Consider the following 19385-nt stretch of genomic DNA (forward strand, 5'->3'; position numbering starts at 1 on the left):
GGCTCTTGTATGTGCCCTGACTGAGCATCAAACCCAAAACCTTGGCGTATTGGGATGACACTCTAACTAACTGAGCTACCCAGCCAGGGCTATTTTTATAATGAAGAAAAATACTATTTTAATTGGGAGGGGAGGAGGAGGGACACCACCATCTATAATAATAAAAGCGTAATATGCTAATTAGACTGGATATCCTTTCAGACGAAGCCAGGGCTGTGAGGGAAGCCCAGGTCCCGGGTGCCAGAGGGAAGCCGGTGCTGGCAGCTGGGAGAAGAAAGGCCTACTCTTGCACGAATTTCATGCATCAGGTCTCTAGTCTAAAAATAAAGAAATTACATGTAAAAAAGATACCCTGGGTAAATGAGAAAGAAAGCACCCGTTTAATTTAAGCACAAACTTTGGGCTCCAGAACTATCCAGACAAATGGTTTTGAGATTTTGAAAATTAAAAAAAAAAACGGTTGAAATTTCTGGACAATGTAGCTATTTGCATTAAGTATTTTAGATATCCTAGCACTAAATACCCACCCCACATAAATTATTATTAATCTTTGACTAGGTAATACCTGCATAACATATAAAAATTCACATCATATACTATGAAAAGTTTTCCTCCCATAGTTCCCCTCTTCAAAGGAAAGCACTATTATAATTTCATGTGCATTCTTTTATTTTTTAACTAGTAGCCCGGTGCATGAAATTCATGCACATTAAAAGGGAATTAATTAGCAGAGGTATTTTAATATTGCTATTTGCCCTTTCTCTATAATAGAAGTGTGACAGATGAACAGAAATTAGTAAAATGTATATGAAAATAATATATAAATTAATAAACAGTAACAAAAGGATATAACAACAGAGGCATGATATAAAAACAAAAACATGATATAAAAACAACAGTGATGCAAACAATGACTGATAAAGTGATTAAACTTTAATATCTCCCTATACATTACATTAAGAGTGAAAACACTTTCAGAGTGCTTGACTAATTTCCCTTGTGATGAAGTATTTAGAACTTTAACTGTAACGTCACATGCTCTTCAAACTCGAGAGAAAGCAATATATAACTGACCATGTGTGAAAATGGGTTCAGGTAGGAATATGCCTACTCTGTCTAGAGTCTGTCCTTGTGATTTATTAATACTCATCACAAATGCTGGCATCACAGGAAACCGTCATCGAATCAATTTAAATGGGAGGCCAGTGTCAGATGGTGACAAATCAATTCTTGGAATCAGAACAACCTCTTCCCTCTGCAGATCCTGTTAATACTTCAGCTTTGATAATGTTACGTTGTAATCTTTTGATAATACATCTGGTACCATTACAAAGACCCCATTTACTATTGAGATTTCTCAATAGCATGATTATGATGATTGCACCCACTTTCAATTTTAATTTATGACCCGGCATTCCCGAAGGAGTAATACCATTAGGAAATTTGATGGGAAAATTTTCCTTTTCAGCATCATTTGTGGAATCAATGGAATCATCACTCAAATATGTGTGAAAATCTCCATCGAGTATATCCAAAATTTCTTCATTTAATTTTTGAACATGCTCATTTTTGGACAAAGAATTGCACGTTTAGATATATTTTTAATATTATCTATAGATATAGTATTTCCAAAGGTAGCTTCAATAATAGATACATTACAAATCATTTCACAGGGGATTTCAATAATATCCATTCCTAACTGAAAACTGCTATCAAGTTTGCCATCTCCAAGTTTTACTAACCATCCACTATAAGCAGAATCCTCTGATCTCATATTTGTTGTAAGAGACAACTTTCTGAAACATCCCCAAACACTGCAGTACTTTAAACTTGTTTGTACTATGGCCGATCCCATAGCATGCGGTACAATACTGAGACATTGTTCAAAATCCCCTCCAAGAAGGAGAACTTTCCCACCAAATATAACATTCAGACTCATAATTTCTCTTAGTAATCTGTCTATGGCATTTATAGCATGACTAGATGCCATGGTGTATTCATCAATAATGAGAAGTTGGGTGCTTTTAATAGTTTTAGCAACTTCACTCTTTATATTGAGTCTAGAAATTGAGTTTCATTGAATGGAATCGGTAATTTATATTGGGAATGAAAGATGCTTCCACCGATAAGTAAATTTGCAGCAATTCCTGTAGATGCTGTGGGTAAAACAGTACCACCACGACCTCTAATATAATGTATTAAAACTTTATACAGCCATAACTGGTTTGGCTCAGTGGATAGAGCAGTCAGCCTGCGGACTGAAGGGTCCCAGGTTCAATTCTGGTCAAGGGCATGTACCTTGGTTGCGGGCACAACCACACCAGTAGGGGGTGTGTAGGAGGCAGCTGATCAATGTTTCTCTCTCACTGATGTTTCTAACTCTCTATCCCTCTTCCTTCCTCTCTGTAAAAATAAAATCAATAAAATATATTTTAAAAAAAAACTTTATACAGAAAGAACCAAGATGGTGGCATAAGGTATAGACCTGTGTGTGCTGTCTCCCACAACAACATTGAAACTACCAACTATAAGACAAAACAGCTATCATCCAGAACCATGGGAAAGCTGGCCCAGTGGAAGTTCTACAACTGGAAGGAAAGGAAGAAGCGCATTGAGACTGAGTAGGAGGTGCAGAGGTGCCAAGAACAGAGGTACGGAGTCGCACGCCAGGCAGGCTACAACTGGATGCGCGGTTTTTTTTCAATAGGAAGGGGATACAAGCTCTCGAATCCACTGAGCTTGTTTGGGGCGGGATTCTGAGGTCCCAGACCCCTACGGGAAGAGACGGGACTGCCTTGCAGCGGGTCGGAGAGCGAGGGTGGCTTTCTCGCGGAGCTGTGGGGACACGGAGACCCGGAGTCACGGAGAGACCAGGAGTCGAGGAGACGCTGACAACAACCATTACTGTTTGCTCCGCCCTGGTGATTCTCTGAGACTCCGCCATACTCAATTTACATACCCACCCAAGCTGTGCCAGTGGCACAAAAGGAACCACCTGCGCTTTTGCAGCCTAACCCAACAAACTGCATATTTCAACTCCTCGAATCCATAAGGGACACACTCAAGAAGCAGAATCAGAGAGAAACCAAGATGGCGGCATAGGTAAACACCTGAAATTGCTGGCTCGCACAAGCACTTCAAAAATACAACTAAAAGATGGAACGGACATCACCCAGAACCACAGGAAGGCTGGCTGGGGGGAAATTCTACAACTAGAAGGAAAGAGAAAAGCATACCGAGACTCAGAGGAGGCGCAGTGCGGAAAATATAAAGGTGCGGAGGTGCGTGCGGAGCAGGCTGATGGCTGAGGGCACGGTTGTCTGTTTCAATCCGGAGGGAGTCTCAGGCTCTGAGCTCCAGTTCTGGGCGAGTCTCTGAGGACCCAGACTCAAACGGGAGAAGTGGGACTGCCTGGCATCGGTCGGAACACGAGGGCAGCTTTCTCTCCGAGGTTTGCAGCGGTTGCTGGGACTCTGAGAGGCAGAGCCTCTGGGGATGCCCTGTTGATCCCCTGGGACCTGCCCTGCCCAAGCCTTGCACAGAGGCATTTGCAGGATAGCCTTAGGCAAAGGCTAGATTAGCACCTCCCTAGAGGACAGAAGTTCTCCCATTGCAGACACAGCTGATTCTTACAGCCAGTTGGCCTGGAGGTCAAATCCCCCCCAGTATTACCTACAACAATCAAGGCTTAAAAACAACAAGACTGCGCACAAACACAACAAGGGGGTGCACCAAGAAAGCATAAAAAATGTGGAGACAAAGAAACAGGACAAAAATGACAGAAATGGAGGCTATGGAGTTCAAAACCACACTTTTAAGGCCTCTCAAGAACTATCTAGAAGCCGCCGATAAACTTAGTAAGGCCTTCAAAAAGACTGGTGAGACCACCGATAAATATAGTGAGATCCTCAAGAAATCTAATGAGACCCTTGATGTTGTGATAAAGAACCAACTAGAAATTAAGCATACACTGACTGAAATAAAGAATATTATAGACTCCCAACAGCAGACCAGAGGAGCGCAAGAATCAAGTCAAAGATTTGAAATGCAAAGAAGCAAAAAACACCCAACTGGAAAAGCAAAATGAAAAGAGAATCCAAAAATATGAAGATAGCGTGAGGAGCCTCTGGGACAGCTTCAAGCGTACCAACATCCGTATTATAGGGGTGCCAGAAGATGAGAGAAAGCAAGATATTGAAAACCTATTTGAAGAAATAATGACAGAAAACTTCCCCTACCTGGTGAAAGAAATAGACTTACAAGTCCAGGAAGCATAGAGAACCCCAAACAAAAGGAATCCAAAGAGGACCACCCCAAGATACATCATAATTAAAATGCCAAGAGCAAAAGACAAAGAGAGAATCCTAAAAGCAGCAAGAGAAAGACAGTCAGTTACCTACAAGGGAATACCCACACGACTGTCAGCTGATTTCTCAATGGAAACTTTGCAGGCCAGAAGGGAGTGGCAAGAAATATTCAAAGTGATGAATGCCAAGAATCTACAACCAAGATTACTTTATCCAGCAAAGCTATCATTCAGAATTGAAGGTCAGATAAAGAGCTTCACAGATAAGGAAAAGCTAAAGGAGTTCATCTCCACCAAACCAGGATTATATGAAATGCTGAAAGGTATCCTTTAAGAAGAGAAAGAAGAAGAAAAAGGTAAAGATACAAATTATGAACAACAAATACGCATCTATCAACAAGTGAATCTAAGAATCAAGTGAATAAATAATCTGATGAACAGAATGAACTGGTGATTATAATAGAATCAGGGGCATAGAAAGGGAATGGACTGACTATTCTTGGGGGGGAAAGGGGTGTGGGAGATGCGGGAAGAGACTAGGTAAAAATCGTGCACCTATGGATGAGGACAGTGGGGGGGGGGGGGGGGCGGAGGGTGGGGTGGGAACCGGGTGGAGGGGAGCTATGGGGGGAAAAAAGAGGAACAACTGTAATAATCTCAACAATAAAGATTTAATTTAAAATAAATAAATAAATAAATAAAATAAATAAATGGAATTGGTCTACAGTTTCTTTTTACTTAATAATTTACTAGAGGCCCGGTGCACAAAAATTTGTGCACTCGGGGGGGGAGGGGTCCCTCAGCCCGGCCTGTGCCCTCTCGCAGTCTGGAACCCCTCGGGAGATAATGACCTGCTGGCTTAGGCCTGCTCCCGGGTGGCAGAGGGCAGGCCCAATCCCTAGGTGCAGCCCCTGGTCGGGCTCAGAGCAGGGCCGATTGGGGAGTTGGGGCGCCGCCCTCTGTCATGCACAGAGCAGGGCAGATTGGGAGGTTGCGATGCCACCCTCAGTCACGCTCAGCGTAGGGCCAATTGGGGGGCTGGGGCACCGCCCCCTGTCACTCTCAAGGCAGGTTCGATGGGGAGGCTGCGGCGCCACCCCGTCACGCACAGAGCAGAGCCAATCAGGGGGTTGGGAGCTCCCCCTGTCACGCACAGAGCAGGGTCAATCAGGGGGTTGGGGAGCTCCCCCCTGTCACGCACAGAGCAGGGCCCATCAGGGGGGTGAGGAGCTCCCCCTTGTCACTCACAGAGTAGGGCCGATAGGGGAGTTGGGGCACCGCCCCCTGTCACACACAGAGCAGGGCCGATCAGAGGGTTGGGGCGCCGCCCTCTATCACCCACAGAGCAGGGCCGATCAGGGGGTTGGGGCGCCGCCATTGTCACACTCAGGGCAGGGCCAATGGGGAGGTTATGGCTCTACCCCATCACACACAGAGCAGGGCCCGTGGGGGGGTGGGGAGTTGGGGCGCCGCCCTCTATCACCCACAGAGCAGGGCCGATCAGGGGGTTGGCGCTCCGCCACTCTCAAACTCAGGGCAGGGCAGATGGGGAGGTTATGGCTCTACCCCGTCACACACAGAGCAGGGCCCGTGGGGTGGGAGGGTTGGGGCACAACATCCTGTCACACACAGAGCCGCAGGGCGATCAGGGGGTTGGGGAGCTCCCCCCTATCAGGCACAGAGCAGGGCCGATCAGGGGGTTGGGGCGCCTTCCCGTAAGGAACAGAGCAGGGCAAATAGGGAGGTTGTGGCCCCGCCCCCTGTCACACACAGAGTCGCAGGGCGATCAGGGGGTTTGGGCAGGGGGTTTGGGCGCTGCCCCCTGTCACGCTGATCCCGGTGCCGGGAGGCCTCGCGGCTCCGCTGATCCCGGTGCTGGGAGGCATATTACCCTTTTACTATATAGAATAGAGGCCTGGTGCATGGGTGGGGGTTGGCTGGTTTGCCCTGAAGGGTGTCCTGGATCAGGGTGGGGGTCCCCACTGGGTTGCCTGGCCAGCCTGGGTGAGGGGATGATGGCTGTTTGCAGCTGGTCACACCCCCTTCAGGGTGGGGGTCCCCACTGGGGTGCCTGGCCAGTTTGGGTGAGGGGCTGAGGGCTGTTTTCAGGCTGGGACTGAAGCTCCCAACTGCTCCTTTTTTTCTTTTTCTTTTTTTAATTCTGGGCCACCTTTAGCTCTGAGGCTCCAGCTCTTAGGCCTCCGCTCCTGAAAGCAGGTATCTGGTTTGTTTCGGTTCTATAATCGAAACTCTGTATCAACTCCAGCTCTGAGATCCCAGCCGGCTGAAAGGTGGTTTCTGGGGTTTTGTTTAGCTTCTATATGTTACAATGTTTCTTAAACTGCAGGCTCAGAGGCCGGCAAGGCAGGCGGGGAACGCTGCAGTCCTCCGTCACTGAAGCAAGCAAGCCTCATGTTCAGTTTAAGCTGCCTGGCTGCCGGCTGCCATCTTGGCTGGCAGTTAATTTGCATATCGCCCTGATTAGCCAATGGGAAGGGTAGCGGTCGTACGCTAATTACCATGTTTCTCTTTTATTAGATAGGATAGGGGTTTTTTTTGTATCAATGTTATATTGGCTTCATAAAATGATTCTGGAAGATTTTCTTCTTTTTCTGTTTTGGAACAGTTAAAATACTATTAGAATTATCCAGTCTTATGTTTAATATGAAACCATTTGTGCCTGGTACTATTTTAATTGGTAGGTAGGATGGAAACCTTTTCAACAACTTTCTGCTGTTTTTTCTTTACCTCTATTTAGATTTTCTACTGCTTCAGTGGCAGTTTTGAACTTTTTTTTCCTAGAAAACCACCGAGTTCTTTTTTTTTTTTTTAATGTATTTTATTGATTTTTTTTACAGAGAGGAAGGGAGAGAGATAGAGAGAGTTAGAAACATCGATGAGAGAGAAACATCGATCAGTTGCCTCCTGCACATCTCCTACTGGGGATATGCCCGCAACCCAGGTACATGCCCTTGACCGGAATCGAACCTGGGACCTTTCAGTCCGCAGGCCGATGCTCTATCCACTGAGCCAAACCAGTTTCGGCGAGAAAACCACCAAGTTCTTATAGATTCTCACATTTGTTTCTTTTGTCTGTCCTTATTCCCACTGCCTCTACCAAACTCTTCCATTTATGCAATAGTTGTTTTTTTTTTTAAATCCTCACTTGAGGATATGCTTACTGATTTTAGAGAGATAGGAAGGGAAAGGGGGGCAGAGAGAGGAGAGAGAGAAACATCAATCAGTTGCCTCCCTTACCTGCCCAACCCAGGATCAAGCTGGCAACCTAGGTATGTACCCTGACCTGGAATCAAACCTGCAACCTTTTTTTGGTATAAGGAACAATGCTCCAACCAAGTGAGCAACCAGCCTGGAGCAATTTATGTATTAGTTTTATTGCTTCTGTTCCTAATATAAGATCTATCCCAATGATTTACAAACTTGATTCTGTCAGTGCGGTTGAGAAATCTCTGAGCCTGGCAAATCTCTGAGCCTCTCTACTATTTTCAACAGATAGTTCTACTTTTTTCTATTTTACATGTGAAATTTTCAAATAAGATTTCATTTGAGAGAAAAAACAACTTATAAAACAATATAAAGAATTGAAAAGCAATTAAATCATGCATACACTGTCTTGAAATCCTTTGTTAACAATCTGATTTATAGACTTTTAAAAAATTCTTTATTAAAATAATTAGGTAAGTTCTTCACTAAAAAAGACTTAGAACTGATTACAGTCTTGAGTTCTTTCAGTTCTACTTATTATAAGCAAGGATCAATAAAAGAATATTCCTATTTATATTAACTCGTCTTATATATACCAAGTATGACCTACATATGGAAACAATTATAATTTAAGAGTAATTCATCAATAAAGGACATGGCTTTAAAAGATAGAGACCCCTAACAGAATTAATTTCTGAAAAACAGACCAAGTATTTCACCACTTACCCCAAATAAATGAATGAGAAAAAGAACAGCAACAATAGAGATGAAATAATAAGCCAGGCATGGATGACCTAGAAAAGAATTTCAATATAAATAAGAGAGCCCATGACCCAAATAAATTGCAAATTTCTTTCTTCAAAAATAGTATATTATTTCTGTATATGTTATTCTTTTCAAATGGCTGAACACATATGGCTTTGGGTTCAGTGCATTCTTTTTTTAAAATAATATATATTTGTATTTTTTTAATTGATTTCAGAGAGGAAGGGAGAGGGAGAGATAGGTAGAAACACCAACGATGAGACAGACTCATTGATCGGCTGCCTCCTGTACTTCCCTTAGTGGGGAATCGAGCCCGCAACCCGGGCATGTGCCCTTGGCTGGAACTGAACCCGGGACCCTTCAGTCTGCAAGGCAACGCTCTTTCCACTGAGCCAAACCAGTTAGGGCTCAGTGCATTTTTATATAGAACTCTTTGGGGCTGAACAACTCATAATGGTAAATAGAAATTTCAGCAAGACATATATAGACTCTCATTCCTTTGAAAATAGATAAAATTTTAAAAACAATGAATTCTAAAATGCCAAATTATCAATAGGGTCAACAGTTGACATTTAAACTTTAAAGCAGCAATATTTTCAGTGGAGGAAATTTTTAGTGTTCCTGGAATAAATAATAAATTAAATGAAATAAGATAATTGATAAATAACATTCAATAAACTGGAAAATCAGCTATTCAGTTAGGTGACCTTTGCATGTATACATTAACTGTACAGAGAAAATAGGCTTTCTAAACTACATAACCATTTGACAAAACCATTCAGATTAAGTTTCAATAAGTATTGCAATGCTTTCTACACTTATTTTCCATTACGAATGTATTATTATTATTACGAATTCTTTGAAAATCATTACCACGCAGAGTTCAGAGTCCTATATAAATATAAGTCTCTATTACTCATGTTCAGTTTATTAATGTGAGAAATAGATCAGAATTTGATTTTTATAATCTGTTACACAAGATAATTTTAAATGGTAATTTTATGTAATGAGTATATTTGGGAAAATACTATACAACCTAAAAGCATGGAGTTTTTAAAAACAGAATAAGCATGATAAATTGTCAAGAACTTAGTGAAATTATTCCAAGGTGCATAGAACCATTATTTGCTTAATTTCAATGAACTTTATTACTTAATGACAGAAGGAGCTACTTAATAACATTTCCAAACATATCTCTTAACCAGAACAGATCAAATCGAACCTTGAAAAAAGGAGAGAAAGAAAACCTCCAAATTAAGAATATTGTTTTGTCTTCATTTTTTCGAAATCTCCCAAACCCTAACCTCCAGATCCAGTTGTTCAGATAATCAGACTCTAAGCTAGCAAAGTGTAGATATGATTAGGATTTATGTTCATTTGCTCTTGTGGTTCTGTTTTGATCACCCAAGGTGATCTGTGATTATGAATTCTTTTTAAAAAATTACTTTGCCCTAGCCAGTTTGGCTCGGTAGATAGAGCACTGGCCTGAGGACTGAAGGGTCCTGGGTTCGATTCTGGTCGGGGGCACATGCCCGGGTTGCAGGCTCGATCCCCAGTTGGGGGTGTGCAGGAGGCAGCCATCAATGATTCTCTCTCATCATTGATGTTTCTATCTCTCCCTCTTCCTTCCTCTCTGAAATTAAAAAAAAGAAAAATTACTTAATTTTGCTGTCTCTATTTCTTTAAAAAACTTTATCAATGGAAAAAATATCCTCAGATGAGGGTTAACAACAACAACAAAAAATTTAAAAATCAGAACCAAGTAATAATAGTTTTACATTCTGCATTTTAACACTTAATTTTTTGTCACAGATATAGTCCGCCACCAAATATATTTTTAAATGGCAGTAATATTATATTTATATAGATGAACCGACAATTTAACCTTTTCCTTATGCATGAATTTGTCAGTGTTTCTTTTTTTTCTTCAATTATAATTTGTGCTAGGATGAATATCCAACATGCAAATATTTTCAGCATTTGTAGTTCTTTCTTCAGAATAAATCATGAAAGCAAAATTACTGAATCAAAGTCTAGAAACTTTTTCTAATCATTATCGACACACACTGGTTTAGTGACTTCACAAAAAAAAGGCTAGATTAATCTTTATCAAGTCAATAGGTAAAATATGTTAATTTGTTATTTTAATATGCATTTTTTTGTTGTTGTTAATCCTCACCGGAGGATATTTTTTCCACTGATTTTTAGAGAGAGTGGAAGGGGGGATAGAGAGAGAAACATCAATGTGAAAGAGACACATCAATTGATTGCCTCCCGCACATGCTCCTGACTGGGGCTGGCAATGAACCTACGACCCAGGTATGTGCCCATGACCAGGAATCGAACCTGCGACCCTTTGCAAGCTGTCACTCCAATCACAGAGCCACACCAGCCAGGGTTAAGACCTTTTTCTTTACTAGACCAAGTAAAGTATAGATAGAAAACCCAATCCTAAGAATATGGTAGAAAGCAAAGCGCTGTCTCTCATGCTCACCTTATAGCACCTGTATTTATATAGAGCCACCAGGAGAATAGTCATGACAACGATGACGCTGATCATGATAGCAGCATTCAGAATCGAGTGCAGGGCTCTCTGGCCCACAGTCTCGGTGTCTTCTGTGAACGGAGTATAGATTCTAGAACAAAACAAAACACAAAGCCCCAGGTAAGTGTTAGTGGATAGATATCCCAAGCCATACACTCTCTCCAACTTGAGTTTTGTTTCCTTGCTTCAAATGATATATCACTTCTGCCCATCTCATCAACCTAGCCAAGAAGTTTTAACCTAAGAAAAATAGCTACTGTCAAAAATAGTGCTTCAAAATAAAAGAAGATGTCTAAGATATGGAGAGTTGTGAACCAGACCCTGACTCCATCTAGTGGATGCTTATCCTGAAACAATTACCTCATCAAATATTCTTTCTCCACAGCTTATTAGGCTTTGCTAAAGAACCAGATTCTGCCACATAAACTACGGAGGACACAAGGGATAGTCAGAGGAAGTCATATGGCTTTTAAGTATTGTCTTTCATCTTCAGGGTGACTGCAGCATATCCATTTCCCCTTGTTTCTCATTCACACAAAAACACTTGTATTCTTGGTGCCAATGTTCCCAGCTAAAAGGCTTTAGTTCTGACTCCCTTATAGTCAGGTGTGGCCATGAGACTAAGTAATGGACAATGAGTTATAAGCAGATATATTGTGTGGAACTTCTAAGAAAGGAGTTAATTCTGCTGGGAGAGATGTTTTATGTCCTTTTCTCCCCTACTCCTTCCTGCTGTTTGAATGAAGGCTAGGGCTCCAGCACCCATAATAACCTAGAGTATAGCAATAAAGAAGAAAGAAAGAAGCCTGAATCCTTGATGAATGTGAAGCCACTATTCCAAACTGACTGACCAGCTCTGCACTACTCCATCAGAGAGAGATAAAGCATGTATATCATTTAAACTAGCTGTTTGATTTTCTATAACAGGGTCAGCAAACTTTCTGTAAAAGACTAGAGAGTATATATTTTAAGTTTTGTGGGTGATATGGCCTCTGCTGCAACCACTCAACTCTGCCATTATCATATAAAAGCAGGCAGAGACAATATATAAAAGAATGGACATGGTTGTGTTCCAGTAAAACTTTATTTACAAAAATAGGTGACAAGCAGAGCTGCTCTGTGGACTATGACTTACTAATCCCTGTTCTATAATATGTAACCAAGTTAAGTCTAATTTATACAGAGAATATCATTCTTTTAGCTATTATCTCTATTATCTGCCGTTACTCATTGTCTTAGGCTTTCTTTCAAAAATTAATAGCTTGGCTTTCAGAACCCCATGTAGTTTTTCAGGTATTTGCCACTTTCAAATTCTAAAATCCATTTAAAACTTGTTTGAGGCCCACTAGGGTCCTAGAGACAGAACTAGGTGACATAAGAATCAAGGGCTGACACCAACAGCACCAGAGAATCTACACAACAGTTCCCTAAGAGTAGAGTGTGCCAGTTTATACGAATTCTTCATCCTTTCATTTAACAACTTTTATTACATACCTCATCCTGGAAACAAAGTGCTCTGATAACACTTATAGTACAGAAGGAAACCAGGTGTTGAGTAAATCATGTAAATAAATTTGCATATTGTTACAAGTGAAAAAGAACAGGTTTCTATAAGAAAGTACCTATTTCTATTAGTAGGATCAGAGCCTTTGTATTTGGAATTAACATTTAAGCCAAGATCAGAAAGATGCTAGGACATAATCCACCTAAATTAGAAAAAGAAAGAACATTCCACGCAAAGAATAATGGGCTCAATGGCTCTGAGATGGGAAAGATTACTATTTAATGCTTTACTGGCTCATTACAAATAAATTCAGCCCTTAATGACAGCATACAGGAAATATAATTCTGTAGCTTTCATTTTCTCTGCTTAAAGCAGCGGTTCTCAACCTGTGGGTCGCGACCCCTTTAGAAGTTGAACGACCCTTTCACAGGGGTTGCCTAAGACCATCGGAAAACACATATGTAATTACATATTGTTTTTGTGATTAATCACTATGCTTTAATTATGTTCAATTTGTAACAATGAAATTGGGGGTCACCACAACATGAGGAACTGTATTAAAGGGTCACGGCATTAGGAAGGTTGAGAACCACTGACTTAAAGCATTAAGTAATAAATAACGCCTCACTCTCAATTGCTTTTGACTGAAAGAACTCTCCGGCCTTCATGCCCCTTCAGTGCAGAGGCCTTCAAGATAACGATGACATGCAATGAAGAAAAGCTATGACGACCTTGAGAATAATTAAAACAAAACATTCATACATACAACTGCCCATCCTTCCGGGTATAAAAGCTGACTGATTTGATGGTAGCCACCACCACCACCATACAGAGAGTCACGGGGACAAAGAGCATGATCACATGTTTGGCGCCATATTTCAGTGTCAGCTCCTCATCTTCTTCTTCATCTTGTTCCACCACCTGCAGTGTGTTACCCTGAGGTCCTCCATTAGATAATGGCTCAGGGTTGCCCCGCCTCCGCCTTTCGTTGCTGTGCTCATGCCGTTCTCTACTGTCATTCTAAAAGCGAAAGAAAAACTTCTTCAGTAAGTCTGACTCTCAGCAGAATCAAGTTATTCTGTATCAAAAACAGAAAATGTACCAGTCAGACCTGAGACGAACAACAAGGTCACAATTACTTGAGTTCTAAAAGCTTGAGGTAAGAGAACCAATTTATAAGTGAAGTGTGCAGTTAAGAAATCTAGATTATTTACCAAATTCCCTAAAGGAACCCAGGTCCTCCCTTTCACCTGGTTCTTGGCTTTCCTCGCTCTCTCGTTCCATTCCTAACCTAATACAATTACACTCATCCTTTGAGGATTAGCTTAAAACTGACACCTACATAAGAACTTTATTTGCTGCAGCTTCAAACAGAGAAATCCCAGCTTTTCCAGTTCATGAAGTGCTTTCTACCTGTGATTTTACACCAGTTATACAAAGATCTCACCCTCATTACCAATAAGACTTAAAATCCTGTACTGATGTACAAGGGATCTCTCTGTAATTATTTCTTACAAATGCATGTAAATCTACAATTATCTCAAGTATGCAATTAAAAAAAAAATCTTTACAGTGAGAAATTAGGCCTTAAACAATTATAATATCCTTGCCCTGTTCCCACTGTGCCCTGAATAGAGTCGGGGACAATAATACTTGATGAATTATGGAATGAAAGAGGACCTTTCTTAGATTCTACTTTCCCTGGACTCTTAATCCAAATACCACTGTATTACTTTTATCCTTATCCTGGGCTTCTCCATTCTTATTCTTCAAGTTTGATTTCCTTTTTGGTATCCCTGTTCTTGTCTAAACTCAGTTTTTAATAAAGGGTAGAATGAATCCCAAGGGCACTAACAATAATAAAAATCTATATATATAAAAGCCCAGTGACCAGAATGGCGGCATGACCAGAACGACCTGAATGACCGGTGGCTATGACGCGCACTGAGGCAGCCAACCAGCCTGATCCAGGTCTCGATCGGCACCCCTCCTGGCCAGCTCAGCCCCCAACACCCCAATTGGGGGTGGGGCCAGCCGGTCAGCCGCCCGTGCCCCCCCTCTCCCGCCCCGGCCCGATGGGCCCCAATCAGGGAGGGCCAGGTGGACCCCACCCATGCACAAATTCTCGCTCTGGGCCTCTAGTAATAGATAACAGGAAAGATAATAGATACTCTCTCCCTCCTCATTGACAACAGAACAGACTGATAGTCACTGTTGCTGGGAAGATGTAATCAGCTTGGTTGAGAAAGGGTTCTCTTAGGAAAACATGCTCTTCTCATACCTCATATCTAACTACAGATACACCTAATAGAGTATTACCATTATTCATTAAAAATACATTACACGCTCAATAATAGCTTAAAATTATTACAATGTAGCAACGATTGATATGTACTTGACATTTAATTCTCATACATACCCCATCATCGCCACTTTATAGATAAGGAAACAGCCACAGCTAGTGTTACAGAGTGGGTTCGAGCCCACATATGCCTGACTTCAGAAATAAAGTTCTTAACCACCTCAATTTGCTGTTCACAAGACAACACAAGAGCTCTGTAGACTGTGAGCTGAGTTCTCTTTTACTTTACTTCCAATATATTTATCCCACAGGTAATTATGAAAATTCTATATTCCAGGTACTCTTCTGTGGCAATACAGAAGTTAATAAGATCTAGATGCTTGCTATCCTTAAGAAGTCCCTAAGTTAGTTTCAATATAGAATAAACATTATATTAGAGATAAAAATAAAGTGCTACAGGACTATAATTCTGTGTGGTCAAGAAAGGCAACATAAAATATACAATTTTTGAACAGAAACTTCAAGAGTGAATGGAAGGTAAGTGGGCTCCAGGCAGAGACCACATGAACTGTGGCGCAGACATGTGAAAGTGCTGGACAGACAACCAGTGAGTACTCCAGAGTTGGCTGGAGAACAGGGTCCGTCAGGGCTGGTGGAAGGAAAGCTTAGGAAAGGTTGTAAAGGACCTTGTTTGCCATGCCAAGGACTTTAGACTTCGCCCTGTAGGCAACAGAAAGTCATAAAAATTATCTCAAGGTTGAGGAAGTGACACATCAGATTATGACTTATTTCTAAGAAACTTGACTGAGTGGGGATGGAAACAGGGATGTGTAAGGCACACTTCAGAAGCAGAATTGAAGGGCTTTGTGAATGGTCAGGAAGGAGTCAAGGATGACCCTGGAGGTTTCTAGCATAAGAGAGTAGGAAGGTGATGATGACACTGACTGAGACTGGGATCCCAGATGAGCAGACTGGAGGAGGGAGATAGGTAAATGTCAAGTATTCACACTCAGGCAGGAAAGTCCAAAGGCAGTTAGTAAGAATTTCAAGCTCAGAAGAAGTTGGGGGAGGTCATTAGTTTCTATAGTTATGGAAATGAATGAACTCTCAGGGAGAGAGTGTAGATGGAAAGTAGAACAGTATGAGCTTACTGGTCATTAACGTAATACAACAGCTGTGGAAAGAAAAATATGCTAAGGATGTTATGTTTGTGACTAATGTTTGGCAATAGAATTATGACCAACTTGACAGGTCAATTATGCACAAAATAAACTAAAAATACAATTAATTATAACTCATTATATGGTATTTGATAATGTACAAAGCACTCTCACATATCTCAATCATTCTTTTCAGATGCTGAGAGGAGTTAGTAGGTGAACACTAAAACAACTTGTCCAAAAATCTCACAGTCAGAAATCAGCAGAGACAGAGTCAAATTCAAGTTTCTTGTTTCAAAATTTGTGTTCTTCCTATGGCATCACAGCTGTCCCATTGGACTATATGAACAGTTTAACTGAGTAAGTCTAGCATGAAAGGCAATCATAGCATGCTCATTCACATTACTCAACTGGATGTTCTGGTTTGTAAAGAACATTAGCCAACCCCACCCTGCCCCACCCCCAGAAGCTGATATGGGAAACTAGAACACTGTTTAACACACACACACACACACACACACTTCCTCTTTATAGTACTTTAGATACTATTTTTAAAAATTGACTATATGTTTTAATTTCATTTTTTAAAGTACAATTTATTTATTTAAACAGTTCATGTGGTTCTGAAATCTGAGTATAAAAAGGTGTACAATAAAAAGTTTCCCACTTAACTATCTATTTAGTTTCCTAATCTCCCAGGTTACCATTGTCATTGTTCTCTGCAAATTCTATCAGAGTTTCTTCATGTACATACAAGCAAATATAATACATAGCTTCTTCCCCCTTCTCACACAAATGGTAGTAGCTGAATAAATGCACTGCCCTGCACTTTGCTTAACTATGTCTCCTAGAGATTTTTTTACATCAGTACACAAAGAACATCCTTATTCTTTTTATTTTTTAGGTTATATGCAAATACACCATTTACTCTTTTTTTAAATGCTTTTATCGATTTTAGAAAGTAAGGGGGAGAGAGGGAGAGGGAGAGGGAGAGGGAGAGGGAGAGGGAGAGGGAGAGGGAGAGGGAGAGGGAGAGGGAGGGGGAGAGGGAGAGAGAGAGAGAGAGAGAGAGAGAGAGAGAGAGAGAGAGAGAGAAACATCAAACAGCTGCCTCCTGCAGGCCTCCCCCCTACCCCCCCAACGGGAAATGATCCTGCAACCCAGGCATGTGCCCTTGATTGGAACAGAACCTGGGACCTTTCAGTCCGCAGGTCAATGCTCTATCCACTGAGCAAAACTGGCTAGGGCAGAACATCCTTATTCTTAAAACAATTTTTAATCATCTATATAGCCAGTATATAAATTAATTTATTAGGCCAACCCCCTAATGACTGACATTTAATTTGCTTTGAACTTTTTTGCCATTACAAACACTGCTGCAATCAGAATGCCCCCTATTAACTTATTTCACGTGTGGGGGCATATTTGTAGGATAAATTCCCTGAAGTAAAATTACTGGGTCAAAGTACTCATGCAGTAGAGATACTGATTATTGCCAGATTACCCGCCCTATGAGTTGTATCAGTTTAAAGACTCCACAAAATAGAAAGAGTGCCTATTTCAACAAGTCCTTAATTAAAAATCAGTGAATGCCAGGTACTAGGTGCCAGGAATATAGTATTCAACAAGACAGAAGAGGTTTCTGCTCTCATGAACTGATTTCAAGATAGAGATAGATAATAAGCAAGATAATTACAAAGTGGGATGGTACTATAGCAGGGTGATATGAGAAAGAATACTTGGGCCCTGGCTGGGTGGCTCAGTTGGTTGGAGCATTGTTCCAAGCACCAGAAGGTTGCTGGTCTGATTTGCAGTCTGGGCACATACCTAGGTTGCGGGTTTGATCCCCGGTGGGGTCATGTATGGGAGGCAACCAATCAATATTTCTCTCATATCGATATTTCTCTCTCAAATCAATAAAAACAACCACATATCCTCGGATGAGGATTTTAAAAAATTACATGGGATACTTTTCTGAGGAAGCGACATTTGATCTGAGACCTGAAGAATGAGAAGATGTGAAAAGCTTACTGTACAATAAAGGATTAACTCAGCAGGTCAGGAGTGTCCAAACCCTGCACATGACAAAGAAAGATCTGGCCTTGTTCCTGGAAGATAACCTCTAAGCCCTTTCGATATATTGCCTCTGTTTACATGAGGCCTTGGTCACACTGCTAACAATGTGACCTATGGTGGGAGTCTTGGCCCATGTGGTATCTGCTTGACTTTGGGAAGAGCTAGAGAACTACGGTCAGCCATGTCGATGTGATACCCAATAAAACTCCTGGACATTAAGGCTAAGTGCACTTCCCTGGTTGGCAATACTCCATGCAGGTGGCCACACTGTTCCTGGGAGAATTAAACACTGTTCCCATGACTCCGCTGGGAGAGGACAACTAGGAGCTTGTGCCTGCTCTATATCCTTCTTCTGTTGCTAGTTTTAATCTGTACCCTTTCACTGTAATAAACTGGAAGGGTGAATCTAACAGCTTTTCTGAGTTCTGTGAATCCTTCTAGCTAAACACTGAACCTGAGCATAATCTTGGGGAATCCCAAATGTACCTGTACACTGAAAACTACAAAATACTGCTAAGAAAAATTAAAGAACAAAAGCAAAAATAGACATATGGACCACATCAAACTTTAAAACCTCTGTGCATCAAAGAAACAATCAACACTGGGCAAACTATGGAAACAGCTCACTTAAAAACACACATATTATCAGATAATTCCATTTTCATATAAAGTTTCAAAGAGCATAGTGGTCCCAGGTACCCTTCACCGAGTTTCCCATAACATTGGTAGCTTCAGTGGTTCCAGGACACTACCACCCAGGACACGTGCTCAGGCACGTCTCACCGATGTGCCTCCCTGTGTCCACTCTGTATTCTGGACGCTGGATGGTCCCGTCACCACAAAGATCTTCGCGCCTTTATCTCTAACCCCAGACAACTGCTAATGAAACAATCGTGTTGGGGAAAAAAAAAAAGAAACAAACAATCAACAGAGTGAAGTCAACCATGGAATGGAAGAAAAATATGTATAAATCATATACAGTGGGGCCTTGACTTACGAGTGTCCTGACTAACGAGTTTTTCAAGATACGAGCCGTCTCTCGGCTGATTTTTTGCTTTCAGTTGCGAGCTAAAATTCGGGTTATGAGCCAGCTTCAAATATCCCACCGTTAGTTGGCGCAGCGAACGTCACAGTGAACGCCACAGCATCAGCCCAGCATCATGTGTCTCACTCGTTCACTCTTTGATTTGACATACGAGTAATTTGAGTTACGAGCTCCGTCACGGAACGAATTAAACTCGTAAGTCAATGCCCCACTGTATCTAATAAGGGGTTAATATCTGAAATATATAAAGAACTCCTACAACTCAACAACAAAAAGCCAACCCAATTTTAAAATAAGCAAAACTCTTGAACAGACATTTCTCCAAAGAATATATACAAACTAGAGGCCTAGTGCACAAAATTCTTGCACGGATAGGGTCCCTAGGCCTTGCCAGCAATGAGGGCCCCCGCCTGCACCAGCCTTGGCCTGGAGCTGCCTGCTCCCCGATCATCCCTAC

The 19385-nt window shown here is 41.4% G+C and overlaps 1 protein-coding gene across 2 annotated transcripts in view; it reads right to left on the reverse strand.

Annotated features, from left to right (window-relative positions):
• The window catches only part of PSEN1 (presenilin 1), a 68989-nt gene that overhangs the window by 22724 nt on the left and 26880 nt on the right, over positions 1-19385 (reverse strand). Inside the window, exons 5-8 of one of the 2 annotated variants that reach the window (XM_081100439.1) lie at positions 18667-18762; positions 13112-13365; positions 10791-10932; positions 8258-8325 (exon numbers count right to left, since the gene is read on the reverse strand). In XM_081100439.1, the coding sequence (XP_080956565.1) occupies positions 8258-8325; positions 10791-10932; positions 13112-13365; positions 18667-18762 (560 nt within the window). The remainder of the gene's footprint in view (positions 1-8257; positions 8326-10790; positions 10933-13111; positions 13366-18666; positions 18763-19385) is intronic. The other variant, XM_081100438.1, reaches the window with a different exon arrangement.

The sequence above is a fragment of the Myotis nattereri genome (assembly GCF_964212035.1).
Source record: "Myotis nattereri genome assembly, chromosome: 1".
Classification (NCBI taxonomy): domain Eukaryota; kingdom Metazoa; phylum Chordata; class Mammalia; order Chiroptera; family Vespertilionidae; genus Myotis; species Myotis nattereri.